The following is a 24,638-nucleotide window of genomic DNA, read 5'->3' as shown; positions in this document are numbered from 1 at the left end:
ATAATACTGCTCCTATGTATAAGAATATAACTACTATAATACTGCTCCTATGTACAAGAATATAACTACTATAATACTGCTCCTATGTATAAGAATATAACTACTATAATACTGCACCTATGTACAGGAATATAACTACTATAATACTGCTCCTATGTACAAGAATATAACTACTATAATACTGCTCCTATGTACAGGAATATAACTACTATAATACCGCTCCTATGTACAAGAATATAACTACTATAATACTGCTCCTATGTACAGGAATATAACTACTATAATACTGCTCCTATGTACAAGAATATAACTACTATAATACTGCTCCTATGTACAGGAATATAACTACTATAATACTGCTCCTATGTACAAGAATATAACTACTATAATACTGCCTCCTATGTACAAGAATATAACTACTATAATACTGCTCCTATGTACAGGAATATAACTACTATAATACTGCTCCTATGTACAAGAATATAACTACTATAATACTGCTCCTATGTACAAGAATATAACTACTATAATACTGCTCCTATGTACAAGAATATAACTACTATAATACTGCCCCCTATGTACAAGAATATAACTACTATAATACTGCTCCTATGTACAAGAATATAACTACTATAATACTGCTCCTATGTACAGGAATATAATTACTATAATTCTGACTCCTATGTACAAGAATATAACTACTATAATACTGCTCCTATGTACAAGAATATAATTACTATAATACTGCTCCTATGTACAAGAATATAACCACTATAATACTGCTCCTATGTACAAGAATATAACTACTATAATACTGCTCCTATGTATAAGAATATAACTGCTATAATACTGCTCCTATGTACAAGAATATAACTACTATAATACTGCTCCTATGTACAAGAATATAACTACTATAATACTGCTCCTATGTACAAGAATATAACTACTATGGGGGCGGAGCCTGGCTGTCTAGCTGAATGGTTGTGTGTTGCTGAGCTCCTACACCTTACCGGTGAATTAACCCCTAAAATACGCATATAGCTTCGCTTTTATGGGCAAGACAGGCAAGGATCGAGTTAAAGATCAAGCTGATCCATCCCCTAGGAGATCCAGACAGGCTGATATGGATCATTTCCTAAAAAAGCATCCGAGGCTGAGGACGGCTGAGACCCCCAAGATGGCCCCCGCTATAGCCCCAGCGTCTGATATGGGGGAAGACACAGATGGCGGCAGCGTCTCTGATGCCTCCACCTGCAAGTCAAAGAGGCAGAGAGGCTTATTCACTAAAGCGGCACTTCTGGAGGTGCTGAATTCGGCGCTGGCTCCGATTAAAAAGGATTTATCCGAAATTAAAGAAGATCTCCGGAGCATCGGCCACCGCGTGTCTGATTTGGAGGGCGCGCAGGAGGCGGCTATCTGACGGGAGGAGAAGACATTCAGGGCGCTTAATTCACACACTGACCTTCTCAACGATGCGCTCCTGAGGGTTGAAGACCAGGAGAACCGGAGCCGGAGGAGGAATCTGAGGATCCGTGGGCTCCCTGAAGTGATTGCAAATGAAGCGATGGAGAAAGTGGCGCGAGAGGTATTTGCTGACCTGCTGGGGCCTGAGAGAGCGGAGCGCATAGTGATAGAGAGGATCCACAGGGCGCTTAGGCCTAAGCCGAAGAACACCGATCCCCCAAGAGATGTCATATGCGGCTTGCTCAGCTACATTGACACCGCAGCGCTTATGAGGGCTGGCAGAGAATCGGAGCGCCTGCACTATGAGGACACCCCGATTATGTTCTTTCAGGACCTGGCCCCGTCCACTTTAATGAAAAGGCGCATCCTCAAGCCTCTCCTGGATGCTCTCAGAGCATCAGCTACCCCATTCAGGTGGCTTTATCCGTTCGGGATTGCGGTCCTTAGAAACGGACGCCAAGTCTCCATCCGCACGCCGAAGGATCTTCAGGCCAGCTGGGATCAATTGGGATTGAGCCCGATCGACATCCCCTCCTGGATGCCGGCCGACATTGAGGACCCCCCCCTCCCGCCACCTCGGGCAGCGGAATGGCGTCCTGTCTTCAATAAAAAGTCGCCCAAAGCCAGGGCTGAAAAGTCTGACCGCTCTCCTTCATGAACAGGGGAACCTTTTATGGTGCTTGCTGAATTGTTTCCAGTTCCACTCAGCTTACCTGGGACTTAGTGTCTTAGGATGAAGTGACTGGGAGCTTTCCTGATTGCTGGTAGTTATGGGCCTGAGTTCAGGCCAGTAATGTCCGCCTGTTGTGGAAACCATTATTTCAACTTCCAGCTCTTGCTCACCCAGTCCTAGTCTTTCAGATGATTTATATGCAGTTCTTGTTCTTGCCTGCTTTTTGCCCCTCCTTTTGATCTGCAGGGGTTAATCCGGTACTACCTTTAGGTCACCTTTCCCTTGTGTGATGGCCAGTAATTGGCCCTCTATAGCTCTGCGGGACCCCCCACCTGACAGACCCCGGCTGGTAGCCGTAATGAGAAAGGGTCGCACAGTCAGGTGCTCGGTAGAGCCCTCTATGCAATATGTCTTTGCATTTTTATGTACCTTCCCAGTTTGTCCCCCCTTCTTCCCTTGTGTGTCCCCCTCCCCCCTCCTCCACCACCAGATGTCATATTTTGCATTGTTAGATGCTGACTGTCCGCTTTTCATTTCAGAATGTCGTCTATTGTGATCTCATCCTTTAACGCCCGGGGAATGAACGAGCCTTGCAAGAGGTCCCAAATCCTGGCCCTTTTACAGAGGGATAAAGTGTCTATAGCTTTCTTCCAAGAAACCCACTTCCGAGAGGGTAAGATCCCCAAATTGCCCCCCAAACGGTTTTCCCAATGGTTCCACAGCACGTATAGTTCGGCTAGCAGGGGTGTCAGCATAGCGGTCCACAAGCAGCTCCCCTTTAAGCACTCTGCCGTCTCTGCAGACCCTGAGGGTCGTTACTTGTTTGTTAAGGGCGCTATTGCTGACACTCCTGTTACCCTGGCAACTGTATATGCTCCCAACAGAGGGCAGGTTGCTTGGCTCGTTCAGACCCTTGGCTTATTGTCCTCCTTCAAGGAGGGTATGGTCATTTTAGGAGGTGATTTTAATGCTACCCTTGAACCTGCATTAGATTCTTCAACTGGGAAATCTGCCATCACACACGTTCGCTTACGACGCCTTAAATGTGCCTTACAGAGGTTGGGAGTCTTAGATATTTGGCGCACCACTAACCCCACTGGTAGGGACTTTTCCTTTTACTCAGCAGCTAAACTGTCCTATCATAGGTTAGACTATTTATTCCTATCTAAGTCCTTTGCTAATAGAGCTATCGGATCCCATATAGGGAACATCACCCTGTCTGACCATGCCCCTGTATTCCTAAGTGTCTCTCTGCAGGACCTCCCAAAGAGGGAATGGAATTGGCGCATAAATGAGACCATTATTTCAGATCCCTCCCATGCTGTTAAACTCTCCTCCATCATAACGGATTTCTTCAAGTCCAATGCTTCAGGCCCTGACGCGCCCTCCCCTTCCATTGTTTGGGAAACCCACAAAGCGGTCCTGAGAGGGGAACTAATAGCCTTAGGTGCCCATGTTAAAAAACAACGGAACCAAGGGGTGGCGACACTTCTTTCCCGGATCCAGGCTCTAGAGCTATCACATAAAACCTCCCAGGCCCTTAGTTGTGCCTCAGAGCTATCAGAAGCCCGCACTAAGCTTAAAAACCTGATGAATGTCACCTCAGCCAAGCTGTTACTCAGAGCCAAATTCCGTTCATATGCCCACGGGGACAAGGGTAATAGGTTAATGTCCGCCCTAGTCAAGAAGCAGAAAACTGACTCCTTTATTTCTGCAGTCAAGAATGATAAAGGAGTTCTACATAAAAGTACGTCAGATATTGCTAATTCCTTTTGTGCCTTCTATAGAGACCTTTACAATCTTAAAACACCAGACGACTTATCACCAGAACAACTAGGGGAAGCAACGGAGAGATTCCTCTCCTCCCTACAGCTACCTACCATTACCCCAGCGCAGTCAGTCCAGCTCTTATCTCCCATCACTGATACTGAAATTAGTAAGGTCCTCTCCTCCATACCCACAGGGAAAAGCCCAGGCCCCGATGGTTTCACCATTTCTTACTATAACACCTTCAAACACATTTTAATCCCTCAGTTTAACATCCTATGTAACCATTTACTTCAAGGGGGCTCCCTCCCGCCCCAGTCGCTCTCAGCCCACATCACGGTAATTCACAAAGAAAATAAAGACCCCCTAAACTGTGGGAGCTACCGCCCAATTTCGCTCCTAAATACTGACGTGAAGTGGTGGGCCAAGATTTTGGCTCAGCGGATTCAGGCGGTTCTCCCTGGCATTGTCAACGAGGAGCAGGTGGGATTTGTTTCTGGTAGACAGGGAAGCGAGAATACAGTCCGGGTCATACAGTTGATTACACATGCCCGAAAGCACTCAATACCGCTGGCCTTGCTCAGTACAGATGCAGAGAAGGCTTTTGATAGGATTAGCTGGCAATTCATGTCGCGAGCATTGTCGAAATTTGGCCTTCCGGATCAGTTCATCCAATCCGTCTTCTCATTGTACTCGCTCCCCTCTGCCAGAATACGTATTAATGGGACACTCTCCCCTTCCTTTCCCATCACCAATGGGACGCGTCAGGGCTGCCCTCTCTCACCTGCTCTCTTTGTCATTGTCATGGAGACCCTGTTGGCCAGGATCAGACAAGAACCGGACATTGAAGGACTCACTGTGGGGTCGCAGACTCATCGGACGGCTGCTTTCGCAGACGATCTTTTAGTCATAACATCCAACCCCCTAACTTCTTTCCCCAGACTTCAGGCCCTTTTTGAAGAATACGGAAAGGTTTCAAACTTTAAAATTAATTACACAAAGTCACAGGCCCTGAATATTACCTGCCCACCTTCTACTGTTAAGACGCTTAAAAGCTCCACTGCTTTTTCGTGGGCTTCTAAGTCAATTCCGGTTTTGGGTACTAATATCTCAGCGAATCCGGATGAGCTCTTTGAGCTGAACCAGGTCCCCCTGCTGAAATCCATCAAATCTCACTTGCGCTCCCTAAAATTGCCATTTATCTCATGGATTGGGAGGAAGAACTACATCAAAGCCTTTATAGTCCCCAGACTGCTTTATCTTATTCAAACACTCCCTATCTGGCTACCCCATTCCTTCTTTGTGGAGGTCCGCAGGGTCTTCTCGGCATTTGTGTGGTCAGGCAGTTCCCCTAGACTGGCGTATGCCACTCTCACTCGGGAGAGGAGGTTGGGAGGCTTTGGCCTACCTGACATGTACCTTTATTATAGAGCAGCACTGCTAAATAGAGCTCTGAGCCTCTTGTCTTGGCGCCCCCCCGGCCTTGTCTCCCGACTGGAGTGTGATATGCTCTCATATAACGACAAGCTAGTTCTTTGGGGCTTACGCAAATGCACCGCCAACAATAAGTTCACATCACCCTTATGGAAAGGTTTATTATTGGAGTGGTCCAAACTATATAAATCCTCCTCCCTCCAGTTTCCTAGTGTGAATCTCCCCTTACACTTACTGCAAGCCTATATTCACCCTACCACCTCTAGGCCGTCAGGAATCTGGGCATTGCTCTCTAGCTCCACACTACAAGACGTCATGACTGAGACGGGTGCTTTTGATTGGGGCAAAATTGACGCAATTCCGAGAGTCCAAGAGGCCTCTTTCCTAGCGGTCATGGCTTTTAAAAAGGATGTGGCGCGCTTGACAACGCTCCCCAAGCCTACTACTGATCCCTCGTGGATGGAAGGGAAACTCTCTACTGCCATCCGCCCCAGGAAACCTCTCTCCACATTTTACAAGGAGCTACTCTCCTCTGCACCTCCAGATCTGTGGTTCTTAGCGGCCTGGGAGAAGGAACTGTCCATGTCTCTTTCAGAACCTGAAAAAGCGTTTATCCTCACACACTCGCACGGATTCAACCGTTGCATCAGGATTCAGGCTAACTCTTATAAATTACTCACAAGATGGTACAAAACGCCAGTATTCCTTCATAAGATTAATCCCGCTATCCCAGACAGTTGCTGGAGGTGTGGAGGAGGACCTGGTTCTTTATCACATATTTGGTGGAATTGTGAGAAAATTAAACCTTTCTGGGAGGAGGTGGTCACAACTATAAATAAGATTTGTAACACCAAGGTCAGGCTGGATGAAAAGCTTCTGTTACTGTGGTGCCCTAATAGTACGCTTGCCCCTTCAAAGTCTAGCCTACCAACCATGCTGATAACAGCAGCCCGACTACTGGTCCCTCTCCTCTGGAAGAGCGACTCGGCTCCCTCGTCTGTGATGTGGATTGAGAAAATCGACCAATTATACCGATTTGAGGAGTTGGCCCATTGGGAGAATCATTCTAGAGCGGTATTTATTAAAGTATGGTCCCCCTGGATGCAATATCGCAATTTCTAAGCTATGATGTTGTCTGATACATGTTAATGGATTGACATCTAACCTAATCCACCCCCCCCCCCTTTTTTCCTTCCCTCCTTCCCCTTGTCTTGTTTTTCCCATCCCTTCAGATACTTGTTAGCTCAGGTTATTGTTGGTTTTAGTTATGTAAGCATTCACGTGTGAAAATATGTATCGGCTGATTGAGCAGTTATCCAGCTGCGTCTGGTACACGAGTTGTATGCATTTCACATAACTTTGTGCCTTTTTCAATAAAAAGAAAATTGACAAAGAATATAACTACTATAATACTGCTCCTATGTACAAGAATATAACTACTATAATACTGCCTCCTATGTACAGGAATATAACTACTATAATACTGCCTCCTATGTACAAGAATATAACTACTATAATACTTCTCCTATGTACAAGAATATAATTACTATAATACTTCTCCTATGTACAAGAATATAACTACTATAATACTGCCTACTATGTACAAGAATATAACTACTATAATACTGCCTCCTATGTACAAGAATATAACTACTATAATACTTCTCCTATGTACAAGAATATAACTACTATAATACCGCTCCTATGTACAAGAATATAACTACTATAATACTGCCTCCTATGTACAAGAATATAACTACTATAATACTTCTCCTATGTACAAGAATATAACTACTATAATACTGCTCCTATGTACAAGAATATACCTACTATAATACTGCTCCTATGTACAAGAATATAACTACTATAATACTGCCTACTATGTACAGGAATATAACTCCTGGGGGGCGGAGCCGAGCCACGCTGCTGAATGGCCGCACGAGCTTGAGCTCCTCCAGCATTCCGGCTCCTTTGCCCTATATAAGCTTACAATTTGCTTGATTATGGGGAAACCTGGCAGAGAAAAGAACAGAGGAAGCTCAGAGTCTACCCCACTGCACTCCAAAGAACCAGAGATGGAGAAGTTTCTTCGGAAAACGCCGAGGATTGCCGCGCAGAAGGGCCCCAATATGGCGGCGTCTGTTGCTCATGACTCCGATGTAGGAGAACTCTCAGACGCAGGCAGCGGCTCCGATATATCGGACAGGAGGCCCAGAGATCCGTCTCTTTCAGAGCGGACTCTACGACGTGTCCTTGAATCTGCCCTTTTGCCTCTTAAGCAAGACTTGTCAGACATTAAAGATGACCTGAAGCACCTGGGCCAGAGAGTTGTCTCGCTAGAGACAGCACAAGAAGCCATCATGACCTATGAAGGTAAAGCATCGGAGGTGCTGGCGTCTCACAAGGCCTTACTGAACGATGCCTTCCTAAAGCTGGAAGATCAGGAGAATCGTAGTCGCCGGCGCAACATTTGCATTCGCGGCCTACCTGAGTCGATTGCGGTGGAGGCCTTGTCGACAGTGGCGCGCGAAATATTCTCCATGATGCTTGACCCAGACAGAGCGGCGGGAATCGTGGTGGAGCGCATACACAGGGCGTTGCGCCCCAGGCCTAAACCGCAAGAACCACCACGAGACGTGATTTGTGGCCTGCTGAGCTACGTCGACACCGCAGCCCTCCTGAAACGACAGTGTGAGATGGAGGTACTGGAGTATGAGAATACCCCGATCCAGATGTTCCAGGATCTCGCGCCATCGACCTTGGCTAAGCGGCGCTTATTCAAGCCTCTCCTGGATGTCCTGAGGAAAACGTCGACTCCGTTCCGATGGCTGTATCCCTTTGGGCTGGCGGTCTCTAGGAATGGTGAGCTACTTACCGTGCATTCACCTGCGGATCTTGACTCTGTCTGGAGGTCCCTGGATGTCCCTCCGGTGGAAATCCCTTCATGGTTACCGGCCGACCAAGATGGCCCCCTACCTCCACCTCGTGTTTCAGCCTGGCAGAAGGCCTCCACGGGCAGACCGGATCGTTTGGGACGCGGCAAGATGGACAGGGCCCTCACCTGAACCCAGTCGTCATCGGCCATGTTTGTAAGCATGTATCGTTGCTATCTCACTTCTCCAGGCTTGGAGATGACTGCCTCTCATCCTCCTGTATTAATGTTTACTATGGGTGAACTTGGCCTTTCTCCCGTTTTCCATTTTTCGGCCTATTTTGTATCTCAGGTCTAATGTTTTATATATGAGGTCATACCAGAATTGTGACGGCTCTCTGTTGTTACTGGATGCTACCTCTAGGGCTGCGAACTTTGTTCCCTACTTGAAGGGTGAAGACCGGATAGATACCGGTGCTGGACGTATTTGTGTTCTGGTCTATATGTTTCGGACCATACGGTGCTTTACTTGCCCCCTCGCCAGTCCAATCCTGTCTTGGCTGGTGATAAGTGAAGCACTCACTCCACCTCGGATGGGTACTTTGTCCGAGCTGGTCACTTGCCAGTTTAATATGCTTAATGTTATCTCCCCTATTTTGTGTTCTATGTTCCCCTCTCCCCCTTTCCTTTCCTCTGCTCATATCAACTGTGTGCTATCCAGTGCTTCCATGGGTATCCTCTGCTCTTACTCCCTTGATTGTATGCAGAAATGTCTTCTATAGTAGTCGCCTCACTAAACGCACATGGGCTGAACGAGCCATGCAAAAGGTCCCAAACACTGTCTCTCCTTCTGAGGGATAAAGTCTCAGTGGCTTTTCTACAAGAGACCCATTACAGAACAGGCAAAGTCCCCAACCTTCCCCCTAAGAAATGTGTCCAATGGTTTCATAGTACACATGACTCTGCCAGTAGGGGGGTTAGTATAGCTGTGCATAAGTGCCTTCCCTTCAAGCACACGGCTACTTCTGCGGACCCCGAGGGTAGGTACATTTTTGTAAAAGGTGTACTGGGTGATTCCCCAGTGACGTTTGCCAATTTATATGCCCCTAATAGAGGCCAAGTGCCATGGCTCGTTCAGACCCTTGCTGTATTATCTTCCTTCTCAGATGGTTTATTAGTTTTAGGGGGCGACTTTAACGTTGCCCTGGAGCCAGCGGTGGACACCTCGGTGGGCAGACCGTCTGTGTCTTAAAAGCTCTTGAAAAGGCTAAAAATTTCTCTGAGAAAACTGAAGGTCTTGGACGTCTGGCGGACCTTGAACCCCAATGGCCGAGATTATACATTTTACTCGCATGCCAAGATGTCCTTTCACAGATTGGATTACCTGTTCCTGTCTGATTCGCATATACGTAATGTCTCTGGAGCCCGGATAGGTAACATCACATTATCCGACCATGCCCCTGTCATTATTCACTTCTCCCTGTCCGGTCCGCAGAGGAAAGAACGCTTATGGCGTCTCAATGACACTTTGGTTCTAGACCCCACACACGCTTGCAAAATTAAGGCCTTGATCTCTGAATTTTTTGCGCTCAATGACACCCCAGACTCCCCCCCTTCTCCCTCCATATTATGGGAATCTCATAAGGTGGTCCTAAGGGGGGAACTCATTGCCTTGGGGGCTTATGTGAAAAAGCAAAGGATGCAAGCTTTAGATGCCTTGCTGGCGTCCATCGCTCGCCTTGAATCCTCCCACAAGGAATCACAGTCTATACGCACCCTAGCAGAGCTAACTGAAGCCAGAACGCGCTTAAAAAATTTATTAAATGTCACTTCTGCAAAGCTGGTCCTACGCTCACGATTTAAAGCCTACGCCCATGGGAATAGAGGAAACAGACTGATGTCGGCCATTGCCAAAAAGCAGTTTTCTGACTCCTTTGTTTCCTCTATTAAGGACTCCAAGGGAAAGGTGCATAAGTCCACCCCGGATGTCGCCAAGGCATTTTGCGCCTTCTATGAGGCATTGTATAATTTACCCCCTCCAACTGGGACTACCCCTAGTGACCTCTCAGAGGCCACAGATAAATTTTTGCAGACCCTGAACCTCCCCTCCGTATCCTCATCCAAAGCTTCCCTACTGACTAGGCCCATCTCTGATTCGGAGATTCGTAAAGTTCTCATGTCTATCCCCTCAGGTAAAAGCCCTGGCCCCGACGGATTCTCCATTGTGTATTATAAATCCTTTCAGGATGTTTTAATCCCCCGTTTCAGGAATTTGTGCAACTACCTTCTGACCGTGGGCTCCCTTGCTCCTCACTCCTTATTGGCGCACATTACTGTCCTCCATAAGGAAAACAAGGATCCGACTTGCTGCAGTAACTACAGGCCGATATCCCTGCTTAATAATGATGTGAAGTGGTGGGCGAAGATTTTGGCTACCAGGCTTCAGGATGTTCTACCTGGCATTGTACATGAGGAACAAGTAGGCTTTGTCCATGGCAGACAGGGGTCGGAGAACACGGTGCGGCTCCTCCATCTTGTAAATTGGGCCAAAAGATCCTCTAAGCCTTTGGTCTTGGTGAGTACGGATGCGGAAAAGGCCTTCGACAGGGTCGGTTGGCACTTTATGTCGAGGTTTGGCCTCCCGGACCAGTTTATTAATGCCATTTATACCTCATATTCGGCCCCCTCTGCCATGGTCAAAGTTAATGGAGCATTGTCCCCACCATTTCACATCCCCAATGGGACGAGGCAGGGGTGTCCTCTCTCTCCTGCACTATTCATATTAGTGATGGAGACCCTCTTATGTAAAATTAGAGCGGACCCGGACATTAAAGGCCTCCAGGTTGGCTCCTATACTCATGTTACTGCAGCATTTGCGGATGATCTTTTAGTCATGACCTCCAATCCTAAAGAGGCCTTGCCCAAATTGCTGAACATATTTGAGGATTTGGGGTTTGTATCCAATTTTAAAATAAGTTATGGGAAATCCATGGCACTCAACATTTCCTGCCCCCAAACTGAGATCAAGGCTCTCAAGCGTAATACCCCGTTTACTTGGGCCTCCAGAGACATTACGTTCCTGGGGACACATGTTTCGGCTAATGTCCAAGATCTAGCCTCCCTCAACTATATGCAGCTTCTGCAAACTGTCCGCACCCATCTACAAAACCTGAAACTTCAATTTGTTTCCTGGGTTGGAAGAAAAAATTACCTTAAAACTTTTATTCTCCCCAAATTTTTATATTTGTTGCAATCCCTCCCTATTTGGCTTCCAAATTCATATTTCACAGAGGTTCGCCGAGTGTTCACGCGCTTCCTCTGGAATGGCAAATCACCTCGTATTGCCTATTCTGTCCTCACAAGGGATAGGAGGTTCGGAGGCTTTGGGATGCCAGATGTGAAGCTTTATTACACTGCTGTTCAGTTATGTAGATGTGTGGCTACTCTATCCCGTCAGCCTGGCTCCCTTTGCTCACGTCTTGAGTCTGTACTGCTCACCAACCAAGACCAGCTTACTTTATGGGGTGTTAGGCCCTTCTCAGCCAATCACTACTCCTCTTCGCCGGTCTGGAAGGGAATGCTGGTAGAGTGGTCCAAAATGGTTCAGTCCCAACTGTTTAGCTTTCCTAATCCATGTATGCCTCTCAAACTACTGCAAAGCTACATCCACCCTTCTGTGTCCAACCCCTCTGGGATCTGGTCTAGGCTCGCTGACCTGTCCCTGCGGGATGTCCTTCTCCCAGATGGTAGTTTGCATTGGGATTCAATAATGGATCGCCCGGAGGTTAAGGCTGCACCATTTTTCTATTTGGCAAATTTCAAAAGAGATACTACATTGTGTACTGGATCCTTTGCTGCCAGCAGCTCCCCTTCCTGGCTTGAGAAGAAAGTCTTGGCTACTAAGCCCCCCCTTAGACCATTATCCCAGATGTATAAAGAAATGCTTTCCTCCTTACCACCGGAGCTCCGATATGTGACCTCATGGGAGCGAGAGCTTTTTCTAACCCTAACGGAGCCGGAAAAAGCCTTTGCCCTGGCCCACTCGCTTGGCTTCAACCGTTGTGTGAGAATTCAGGAGAATTCCTTTAAACTTCTTAGTAGGTGGTATAAAACACCTGAATTCTTACACAAGCTAAACCCAGAGGTTCCCAAAACATGCTGGAGGTGTGGCGCAGAAACTGGCTCCCTGTCACACATTTGGTGGCTATGCCAGAAGATCCAACCGTTTTGGAAGTCGATAGAGTCACTGATCAACCGTATATGCAGAACCAGGATCACGCTGGACGCTAAACTTTTCCTGTTATGGTGCCCGAATAGTACCCTTACCCCCGCCAAGAACGATCTCCCGACAATGTTGCTCACAGCAGCTAAATTACTCATCCCCTTTTTATGGAAAAGTGATTCCCCTCCGACTCTTCCTATGTGGACCGATAAGGTGGACCAGATCTACCGTTTTGAGGAGCTAGCGCATTGGGAAACCAACTCACGCTCTCGCTTCTTAAAACTGTGGTCTCCGTGGAAAGCACATAGAAACTTTACATGAAAGAGCAGGAATTCCCCCCTTCCCTGGTTCTCTACCCCCTTCCTTTCCTGTATGTTCCTCCCCGTGCTCCCTCTTTCCCTCTTTGATATTTGTCTCTAATTAATGATCGCATGTTATGTTTACACATGATATATATGCTCAATAGCTATTTTGAGTTTCATTGTCACCATATTGATGTCATGTGTGGGCATGTGGCCTTGATTTTTCTTTCAATAAAAATAAATATGGTTAAGAATATAACTACTATAATACTGCCTCCTATGTACAAGAATATAACTACTATAATACTGCTCCTATGTACAAGAATATAACTGCTATAATACGGCTCCTATGTACAAGAATATAACTACTATAATACTGCTCCTATGTACAAGAATATCACTACTATAATACTGCTCCTATGTACAAGAATATAACTACTATAATACTGCTCCTATGTACAAGAATATAACTACTATAATACTGCTCCTATGTACAAGAATATAACTACTATAATACTGCCTCCTGTGTACAAGAATATAACTACTATAATACTGCCTCCTGTGTACAAGAATATAACTACTATAATACTGCATCCTATATACAGGAATATAACTACTATAATACTGCTCCTATGTACAAGTATATAACTACTATAATACTGCCTCCTATGTACAAGAATATAACTACTATAATACTGCATCCTATATACAGGAATATAACTACTATAATACTGCTCCTATATACAGGAATATAACTACTATAATACTGCTCCTATGTACAGGAATATAACTACTATAATACTGCTCCTATATACAGGAATATAACTACTATAATACTGCCCCTATGTACAAGAATATAACTACTATAATACTGTTCCTATGTACAAGAATATAACTACTATAAGGCCTCATGCACACGACAGTTTTTTTTCACGGCCCGCAAAAACGGGGTCCGTGGGTCCGTGATCCGTGACCGTTTTTCCGTCCGTGGGTCTTCCTTGATTTTTGGAGGATCCACGGACATGAAAAAAAAGTCATTTTGGTGTCCGCCTGGCCGTGCGGAGCCAAACGGATCCGTCCTGAATTACAATGCAAGTCAATGGGGACGGATCCGTTTGATGTTGACACAATATGGTGCCATTTCAAACGGATCCGTCCCCATTGACTTTCAATGTAAAGTCTGGAGTTCTGTTATACCATCGGATTGGAGTTTTCTCCAATCCGATGGTATATTTTAACTTGTAGCGTCCCCATCACCATGGGAACGCCTCTATGTTAGAATATACTGTCGGATATGAGCTACATCGTGAAACTCATTTCCGACAGTATATTCTAACACAGAGGCGTTCCCATGGTGATGGAGACGCTTCAGGTTAGAATATACAAAAAAACTGTGTACATGACTGCCCCCTGCTGCCTGGCAGGTGCTGCCAGGCAGCAGGGGGCAGACCCCCCCCCCCCCTGTTTTTAACTCATTGGTGGCCAGTGGGCCCCCCCTCCCCTGTTGTTAACTCGTTGGTGGCCAGTGTGCGCACCCCCCTCCCTCCCTCCCTCTATTGTTTTAATACATTGGGGCCAGTGTGCGCGCGCCCCCAACCCCCCCTCCCTCCCTCTATTGTTTTAATACATTGGGGCCATTGTGCGCGTGCCCCCCCAACCCCCCCTCCCTCCCTCTATTGTTTTAATACATTGGGGCCAGTGTGCGCACCCCCCCAACCCCCCAACCCCCCCTCCCTCCCCCCATTGTAATCATCATCGGTGGCAGCGGAGTAGAAGATTTTCATACTTACCTGGCTGCTGGCTGCTGCGATGTCTGCGTCCGGCCGGGAGCTCCTCCTACTGGTAAGTGACAGCAATGCGCCGCACAGACCTGTCACTTACCAGTAGGAGGAGCTCCCGGCCGGACGCAGACATCGCAGCAGCCAGCAGCCAGGTAAGTATGAAAATCTTCTACTCCGCTGCCACCGATGATCGGGGGGGGGGGGGGGGCTGGGGAGGGGGGGGTGCGCACACTGGCCCCAATGTATTAAAACAATAGAGGGAGGGAGGGGGGGTTGGGGGGCGCGCGCACACTGGCCCCAATGTATTAAAACAATAGAGGGAGGGAGGGAGGGGGGTGCGCACACTGGCCACCAACGAGTTAACAACAGGGGAGGGGGGGCCGCACAATGATATTCAAACTGGGGAGGGGGGGGTCTGCCCCCTGCTGCCTGGCAGCCCTGATCTCTTACAGGGGGATATGATGGGGTTAATTGTACTATCATATCCCCCTGTAAGAGATCGGGTGCTGCCAGGCAGCAGGGGGCAGTCTTGTACACAGTTTGTAGTGTATTCTAACTAGAAGCGTCCCATCACCATGGGAACGCCTCTGTGTTAGAATATACTGTCGGATCTGAGTTTTCACGAAGTGAAAACTCAGCTCTGAAAAAGCTTTTATGCAGACGGATCTTCGGATCCGTCTGTATGAAACTAAAACCTACGGCCACGGATCACGGACACGGATGCCAATCTTGTGTGCATCCGTGTTCTTTCACGGACCCATTGACTTGAATGGGCCCGTGAACCGTTGGCCGTGAAAAAAATAGGACAGGTCATATTTTTTTCACGGCCAGGAAACACGGCTCACGGATGCGGCTGCCAAACGGTGCATTTTCCGATTTTTCCACGGACCCATTGAAAGTCAATGGGTCCGTGAAAAAAAACGGAAAACGGCACAACGGCCACGGATGCACACAACGGTCGTGTGCATGAGGCCTAATACTGCTCCTATGTACAAGAATATAACTACTATAATACTGTCTACTATGTACAATAATATAACTACTATAATACTGCATCCTATGTACAGGAATATATCTACTATAATACTGCTCCTATGTACAAGAATATAACTACTATGATACTGCTCCTATGTACAAGAATATAACTACTATAATACTTCTCCTATGTACAAGAATATAACTACTATAATACTGCCTCCTATGTACAAGAATATAACTACTATAATACTGCCCCCTATGTACAAGAATATAACTACTATAATACTGCTCCTATGTACAAGGATATAACTACTATAATACTGCTCCTATGTACAAGACTATAACTACTACAATACTGCTCCTATGTACAAGAATATAACTACTATAATACTGCTCCTATGTACAAGAATATAACTACTATAATACTGCTCCTATGTACAAGAATATAACTACTATAATACTGTACAGCAGATAGAAGTTCTCCATATGTAGCTGATTCTTGTTGAACCAGATGAGAAGTCAGTGTTTCCAGGGAACCTGATGTTATCACCCATAGCAGAGTTGTTTTCCCGGACGCTGCGGTTTTATTTTCACATGCAGACACATACAGTACAATTGTGAGAAGTTTCTTACCGTACACATAGGAAATTCCCACCAGCTCAAATATCGCAATTATTACAAGCGAATATGAAGCGGCATAATTGTCCACGAGCTGCAGCATGTAGATCCCCCCCTGGAAGAGCCAAATAGTCAGGAAGAATATTTTAGTTTCAATGTAACTTTTTTGATTGTCTAATATTACATGTCTACTTTTTCCATAAAGGACCCCCCCCCCGTCCATGGGTTGTGTCTGGTACTGCAGCTTAGCTCCCCTGAAGTGAATGGAGCTGTGCTGTATTACCGGACACAGCCTGTAGATAGTTGGAGCGCTGTTTTTGGACGAAAGCAGCTATGTTTTCTAACCCTACATAACTCCCTTTAAGACCTTATGCACACTACAAACTGCGGATCCGCAAAACATGGATACCGTCCATGTGTCATCTGCATTTTTTTTTGCAGATCTTTTGACATTAATGGGTCTGTGGACCCACATTTTGCGGACCAGAATAGGACAGGTTCTATAATTTGAAGACCGCACAATGGATACTTTCTGTTTGCTTTCTGCTCTCTGACAGACGCACTGACCTGAGTGATCATCGGAAATCCCATGATGAAGAAACTAATACAGCAGATCAAGGTGAAGATGGCCTTGTGGGTCCGCAGATACTTGGGGAACTCATCAGTAACCGAAGTTACAATTGTTTCAATTGTAGCAAACTGAAATCAGGTGAAAGATATCAAGTTATAGGTCAAAGTGATTTGACTGAGGCACCGGTGCCTCACGCCTCAGTGGTTACACTATTCTGAATATGGGAGCACAAAACATTTGACTCCACTGTTTGGACTTTGCATCCTGTCCATTTGGTTCTTTAGAAATTTCCATCATATATTTGCCAGATTAAAATCATGCCGTCTTACCATTGTGTCCAGTCCTAATGTTAAAAGCATAAGGAAGAATATTATCGCCCAAAATGGGGACAGCGGCAGCCTGGTCAGAGCCTCCGGGTACACGACAAAAGCAATGCCAGGACCTGTGGAGAAAATCAGTATCAGTGCAAATCTGCAGAAGGAGCAAAGTAATGTACTTTGTGGGCTGAACTAGGATGCTCAGGGGTGGGATCAAGTAGATATGGGGGTGTGGCTTGTTCTATATTCAATTGTATGCTTTACCCTCAAGTAGAATAATGTGTTTACCTTGATCAGCAACTTTGTCAATATCTACTTTCAGCTCGTTCGCCATAAAGCCGATAACAGAAAATATGACGAAACCGGCAAAAATGCTTGTGGCGCTGTTGGTGCAAGTCACAATCAGTGTGTCCCTGCAAAAGAGAGGAGCGTCACAGGAGCGTTCATACACAGTGATAACCAGCAGAGGGCGTCTGAGGAGGCAGGCTGCGTACCAGGGGTACCAGTTATAATTGTGCACCTCATGCTATAAACAGCCGTTCTGTAATAACAGGTACAGTTTATACGGATTATACACATACCGATACAGGTTATTGTGGAATTTGTTGTAAGATGACAAGGTGATCAGACCTCCCCAGGCTGCCGACAGAGAGAAGAAAATCTGTGTAGCTGCGTCCTTCCAAACCTCACAGAAGAAAAAAATAAATGTGTTATGATAGATAGATAGATAGATAGATAGATAGATAGATAGATGATACAGTATCTCACAAAAGTGAGTACACTCCTGATATTTTTGTAAATATTTTCTTCTATCTCTTCCTGGGACAACACTGAAGATCTGACCCTTTGATACAATGTAGAGTAGTCAGTGTGCGGCTTGTATAACAGTGTAAATTGGGCATGTCCTCAAAATAACTCAACACACCGCCATCAATGTCTGAACCGCTGGCAACAAAAGTGAGTACACCCCTAAGTGAAAACAGCCAAATTGTGCCCAATTAGCCATTTTCCCTCCCCGGTGTCATGTGTGACAAGGTCTCAGGTGTGTTACATTTGGTGTGATCGCTCTCACACTCTCTCACACGGGTAACTGGAAGTTCAGCATGGCCCCTTACAGCAAATAACTCTCTGAGGATCTGAAGAAAAGAATTATTTCTCTACATAAAGATGCCCGAGGCTTTAAGAAGATTGTCACCACCCTGACACTGAGCTGCAGAATGGTGGCCAAGACCATACAGCGGTTTAACAAGACAGGTTCCACTCAGAACAGGCCTCGCCATGGTCAACCAAAGAAGCTGAGTGCACGTGCTCAGCATCGTATCCAGAGGCTGTAGGAGTGCTGCCAGCATTGCTGCAGATGTTACAGGGGGGGGGGTCAGCCTGTCAGTGCTCAGCGTCATATCCAGAGGTTGTAGGAGTGCTGCCAGCATTGCTGCAGAGGTTACAGGGGTGGGGGGTCAGCCTGTCAGTGCTCAGCGTCATATCCAGAGGTTGTAGGAGTGCTGCCAGCATTGCTGCAGAGGTTACAGGGGTGGGGGGTCCGCCTGTCAGTGCTCAGCGTCATATCCAGAGGTTATAGGAGTGCTGCCAGCATTGCTGCAGAGGTTACAGGGGTGGGGGGTCCGCCTGTCAGTGCTCAGCGTCATATCCAGAGGTTGTAGGAGTGCTGCCAGCATTGCTGCAGAGGTTACAGGGGTGGGGGGTCAGCCTGTCAGTGCTCAGCGTCATATCCAGAGGTTGTAGGAGTGCTGCCAGCATTGCTGCAGAGGTTACAGGTTGGGGGGGTCAGCCTGTCAGTGCTCAGCGTCATATCCAGAGGTTGTAGGAGTGCTGCCAGCATTGCTGCAGATGTTACAGGGGGGGGGGGGGGTCAGCCTGTCAGTGCTCAGCGTCATATCCAGAGGTTGTAGGAGTGCTGCCAGCATTGCTGCAGATGTTACAGGGGTGGGGGGTCAGCCTGTCCGTGCTCAGCGTCATATCCAGAGGTTGTAGGAGTGCTGCTAGCATTGCTGCAGATGTTACAGGGGTGGGGGGTCAGCCTGTCCGTGCTCAGCGTCATATCCAGAGGTTGTAGGAGTGCTGCCAGCATTGCTGCAGAGGGTACAGGGGTGGGGGGTCAGCCTGTCCGTGCTCACCGTCATATCCAGAGGTTGTAGGAGTGCTGCCAGCATTGCTGCAGATGTTACAGGGGTGGGGGGTCAGCCTGTCAGTGCTCAGCGTCATATCCACAGGCTGTATGAGTGCTGCCAGCATTGCTGCAGAGGTTACAGGGGTGGGGGGTCAGCCTGTCAGTGCTCAGCGTCATATCCAGAGGTTATAGGAGTGCTGCCAGCATTGCTGCAGAGGTTACAGGGGTGGGGGGTCAGCCTGTCAGTGCTCAGCGTCATATCCAGAGGTTGTATGAGTGCTGCCAGCATTGCTGCAGATGTTACAGGGGGGGGGGGGTCAGCCTGTCAGTGCTCAGCGTCATATCCAGAGGTTGTATGAGTGCTGCCAGCATTGCTGCAGATGTTACAGGGGGGGGGGGGTCAGCCTGTCAGTGCTCAGCGTCATATCCAGAGGTTGTATGAGTGCTGCCAGCATTGCTGCAGATGTTACAGGGGGGGGGGGGGTCAGCCTGTCAGTGCTCAGCGTCATATCCAGAGGTTGTAGGAGTGCTGCCAGCATTGCTGCAGAGGTTACAGGGGTGGGGGGTCAGCCTGTCAGTGCTCAGCGTCATATCCAGAGGCTGTATGAGTGCTGCCAGCATTGCTGCAGATGTTACAGGGGTGGGGGGTCAGCCTGTCAGTGCTCAGCGTCATATCCACAGGTTGTAGGAGTGCTGCCAGCATTGCTGCAGAGGTTACAGGGGTGGGGGGTCAGCCTGTCAGTGCTCAGCGTCATATCCAGAGGCTGTATGAGTGCTGCCAGCATTGCTGCAGAGGTTACAGGGGTGGGGGGTCAGCCTGTCAGTGCTCAGCGTCATATCCAGAGGCTGTATGAGTGCTGCCAGCATTGCTGCAGAGGTTACAGGGGGGGGGGGGGTCAGCCTGTCAGTGCTCAGCGTCATATCCACAGGCTGTATGAGTGCTGCCAGCATTGCTGCAGAGGTTACAGGGGTGGGGGGTCAGCCTGTCAGTGCTCAGCGTCATATCCACAGGTTGTATGAGTGCTGCCAGCATTGCTGCAGAGGTTACAGGGGTGGGGGGTCAGCCTGTCAGTGCTCAGCGTCATATCCAGAGGTTGTATGAGTGCTGCCAGCATTGCTGCAGATGTTACAGGGGTGGGGGGTCAGCCTGTCAGTGCTCAGCGTCATATCCACAGGTTGTAGGAGTGCTGCCAGCATTGCTGCAGAGGTTACAGGGGTGGGGGTCAGCCTGTCAGTGCTCAGCGTCATATCCAGAGGTTGTATGAGTGCTGCCAGCATTGCTGCAGAGGTTACAGGGGTGGGGGTCAGCCTGTCAGTGCTCAGCGTCATATCCAGAGGATTTATGAGTGCTGCCAGCATTGCTGCAGAGGTTACAGGGGTGGGGGGTCAGCCTGTCAGTGCTCAGCGTCATATCCAGAGGCTGTATGAGTGCTGCCAGCATTGCTGCAGAGGTTACAGGGGTGGGGGGTCAGCCTGTCAGTGCTCAGCGTCATATCCAGAGGCTGTATGAGTGCTGCCAGCATTGCTGCAGAGGTTACAGGGGTGGGGGGTCAGCCTGTCAGTGCTCAGCGTCATATCCAGAGGCTGTATGAGTGCTGCCAGCATTACTGCAGAGGTTACAGGGGTGGGGGGTCAGCCTGTCAGTGCTCAGCGTCATATCCAGAGGCTGTATGAGTGCTGCCAGCATTGCTGCAGAGGTTACGGGGGGGGGGGGGGTCAGCCTGTCAGTGCTCAGCGTCATATCCTCAGGTTGTATGAGTGCTGCCAGCATTGCTGCAGAGGTTACAGGGGGGGGGGGGTCAGCCTGTCAGTGCTCAGCGTCATATCCACAGGCTGTATGAGTGCTGCCAGCATTGCTGCAGAGGTTACAGGGGTGGGGGGGGTCAGCCTGTCAGTGCTCAGCGTCATATCCACAGGTTGTAGGAGTGCTGCCAGCATTGCTGCAGAGGTTACAGAGGTGAGGGGTCAGCCTGTCAGTGCTCAGTGTCATATCCTGAGGTTGTATGAGTGCTGCCAGCATTGCTTCAGAGGTTACAGGGGTGGGGGTCAGCCTGTCAGTGCTCAGCGTCATATCCAGGGGTTGTATGAGTGCTGCCAGCATTGCTGCAGAGGTTACAGGGGTGGGGGTCAGCCTGTCAGTGCTCAGCATCATATCCAGAGGTTGTATGAGTGCTGCCAGCATTGCTGCAGAGGTTAAAGGGGTGGGGGGTCAGCCTGTCAGTGCTCAGCGTCATATCCAGAGGTTGTATGAGTGCTGCCAGCATTGCTGCAGATGTTACGGGGGGGGGGGGGTCAGCCTGTCAGTGCTCAGCGTCATATCCACAGGTTGTAGGAGTGCTACCAGCATTGCTGCAGAGGTTACAGGGGTGGGGGTCAGCCTGTCAGTGCTCAGCGTCATATCCACAGGTTGTAGGAGTGCTGCCAGCATTGCTGCAGATGTTACAGGGGGGGGGGGGGGTCAGCCTGTCAGTGCTCAGCGTCATATCCACAGGTTGTAGGAGTGCTGCCAGCATTGCTGCAGAGGGTACAGGGGTGGGGGTCAGCCTGTCAGTGCTCAGCGTCATATCCAGAGGCTGTATGAGTGCTGCCAGCATTGCTGCAGAGGGTACAGGGGTGGGGGGGTCAGCCTGTCCGTGCTCAGCGTCATATCCACAGGTTGTAGGAGTGCTGCCAGCATTGCTGCAGAGGTTACAGGGGTGGGGGGTCAGCCTGTCAGTGCTCAGCGTCATATCCAGAGGTTGTATGAGTGCTGCCAGCATTGCTGCAGAGGTTACAGGGGTGGGGGGGGGGTCAGCCTGTCAGTGCTCAGCGTCATATCCACAGGTTGTAGGAGTGCTGCCAGCATTGCTGCAGAGGGTACAGGGGTGGGGGGGTCAGCCTGTCAGTGCTCAGCGTCATATCCAGAGGTTGTATGAGTGCTGCCAGCATTGCTGCAGAGGTTACAGGGGTGGGGGGTCAGCCTGTCAGTGCTCAGCGTCATATCCAGAGGTTGTATGAGTTGCTGCAGAGGTTACAGGGGTGGGGGGGTCAGCCTGTCCGTGCTCAGACCATACGCCTCACACTGCATCACATTGGTCTGCATGGCTCATCCCAGAAGCTGAAGACAAGCAGACTAAGAACATGGATTACTGGAACCTCGTCCTGGGGTCTGATGAGACCAAAATAAACTTATCTTGTTCAGATGGCGTCAAGCGTGTGGTGGTACCCAGGTGAGGAGCACAAAGACAATTGTGTCTTGCCTACAGTCAATCATGGTGGTGGACTGTCATGGTTTGGGGCTTCATGAGCGCTGCCGGCTGCGGGGAGCTACAGTTCATTGAGGGAACCATGAATGCCACCATGTTCTGTGTCATACTGAACCGATCCTCTCCCTTCAGAACCTGGGCTGCAGGGCAGTATTCCAACATGATAACCACCCCAAACACCTCCAAGACGACCACTGCCTTGTAAAGAAACGGAGGGTAAAGGTGATGGACTGGCCGAGCATGTCTTCAGGCCTAAACCCTATCTGTGGGGCATCCTAAAACAGAAGGTGGAGGAGCGGAAGGTCTCTAACATCCACCAGCTCCATGATGTCTCCATGGAGGATTCCAGTGGAACCTGTGAAGCTCCAGTGAACTCCATGCCCAAGAGAGTGAAGGCCGTGCTGGAAACTAATGGTGGCCACACAAAATAGTGACACTTTAGGCACAATTTGGCCATTTTCACTTAGGGGTGTGCTCACTTTTGTTGCCAGCGGTTTAGACATTAATGGCGGTATCAAACATTGTACACTCTACATTGTATCAAAGCGTCAGATCTTCAGTGTTGTCCCAGGAAGAGATAGAATAAAATATTCACAAAAATGTGAGGGGTGCACTTACTTTTGTGAGATTCTGTATATATTAGATTGATAGAGGCTCTGGATATGTTCCGTACACCCCCGACACCTGCCGGCCTTCTCCCTGTACTCACCATAGCATCTTTCAGCTTCTCCCAGTTTGGGGTGATGAAGTACCAGATGCCGGCTCCTGCCCCAGGTAGGGTCACCCCTCGGATGAGGAGGATGATAAGTACCACATAAGGAAAAGTGGCTGTAAAATACACAACCTAGATAATAAAGCAAAGCCAAATTATTCCACTGTGAAGAGTCCTGCAGAAGCGATACAACAGCACTGGGCCACCATGACAGAGAACAGACTGGACAGATCCTGGAGAAGGACAGAGAACCTAGAGAGACAAAGAGACCTGCAGGACCCCTCCAACTGTATCACCGCTCTGTGTGCTCCCCGCTCCACCTAGTGGCCCATCTCAGGTACTACAGCTACATTATCATTGGCACGTAATCCCTGGTGGGATTTATTTTCTGCACCTTACTGAGGGGCGACCTAATAACCATATCCCCTAGAAATATTTTCCTGAGCCCTGGATACAATGGGAGGAGTACAAACTTTCAGAATCTGCATGAGCACCTGGAATAAAAGAGACATTACGCCAATCACAGAAATCCACAGAAAGCATGTGCACGAAGCAGAGTAACACGGGAGGCACAGTGTTACAGCACAGGACACCAAGAGGCACAGGGAGGAGAACTTTCTTGACACCTAGTTTAGAAACATAGAAGGAAGGGTGGGAGTGTGTGTGGGGGGGGGGGTTATGACTACTGCCATCTAGTGGCTCCTGGGTGTAACTGCGCTCTGTGTTGTGCTTGGTTCAGGCTTCCCAATTGTGTTTGTCACTCCCCCCCCCCCCCCCATGATCAGTCTATTATCTTAAATATATATTTCAAATGCCTATGGGTTCATAAGTAATCGAAACTAGGCAGCAGAGCTGAGTTTGTCATGGAGTAGTTTAGGCTATTCATTGTAAAATGAAATTTTGGCTTTGTGTTTGAATTCCTCTCTGTTTTTACAGTCTATGCTTGCTGTCTGTGAATGGATTTTTTTTTTGTTTACATGCACAAGATGAAAACCTGCCCTAATGCAATCTCGCTGAGGGTCTGTTACAGTGTATCAGTCCATGAGACAAACACAGCATTGGCGCCAATCTTTCTCGTCTTCCAGATTTCAGTCTGATTGCTTTGACCTGCACTGATACGTTGTAACAAACTGCAGGTGTCAGAGCAGAATTGGTTTAGGATGGGTTCCATTCACTGACAGTAATCAGATATGTTGAAAATGGGGAGGTATTAATAGTTAAACTTAAATAAAAATGTAAAGTTGCACAATTATTTTGCATACCTGCGGTCATGCCCAATAAATGGCAGCTCCACAGGGATGAAAAAAAACACATTGTGTTACATTGTATCTCCAGGGCGGATACAGTGTTACCAGTTCATACAATGCTATACTCTAGTCACATTCAGAGCTGTATCCAAACCCCACTCTGTTAATGGTGGGTGTGAGCGCTATAGCTCCTCAACCCAACAAAACAGACAATACGGAAGGCTTATACAGCATGAGAGCTGAAGAATTGTGAGTGCAGCTCTGGATGTGACTGGAGTATAAGATATGATGTAACACAAATTACTTG

The 24,638-nt window shown here is 48.1% G+C and overlaps 1 protein-coding gene across 1 annotated transcript in view; it reads right to left on the bottom strand.

Annotated features, from left to right (window-relative positions):
* Positions 1-24,638, bottom strand: part of SLC6A5 (solute carrier family 6 member 5) — a 63,646-nt gene that overhangs the window by 14,320 nt on the left and 24,688 nt on the right. Inside the window, exons 9-14 of the mRNA XM_044270464.1 lie at positions 23,082-23,216; positions 17,581-17,684; positions 17,288-17,412; positions 17,012-17,124; positions 16,679-16,810; positions 16,127-16,226 (exon numbers count right to left, since the gene is read on the bottom strand). Of these exons, the coding sequence (XP_044126399.1) occupies positions 16,127-16,226; positions 16,679-16,810; positions 17,012-17,124; positions 17,288-17,412; positions 17,581-17,684; positions 23,082-23,216 (709 nt within the window). The remainder of the gene's footprint in view (positions 1-16,126; positions 16,227-16,678; positions 16,811-17,011; positions 17,125-17,287; positions 17,413-17,580; positions 17,685-23,081; positions 23,217-24,638) is intronic.

Source organism: Bufo gargarizans, chromosome 10 (genome assembly GCF_014858855.1).
Source record: "Bufo gargarizans isolate SCDJY-AF-19 chromosome 10, ASM1485885v1, whole genome shotgun sequence".
In the NCBI taxonomy this organism is placed as follows: domain Eukaryota; kingdom Metazoa; phylum Chordata; class Amphibia; order Anura; family Bufonidae; genus Bufo; species Bufo gargarizans.
The sequence above is the reverse complement of the archived record's forward strand: the minus strand, read 5'-3'. Positions and strand labels throughout refer to the sequence as shown.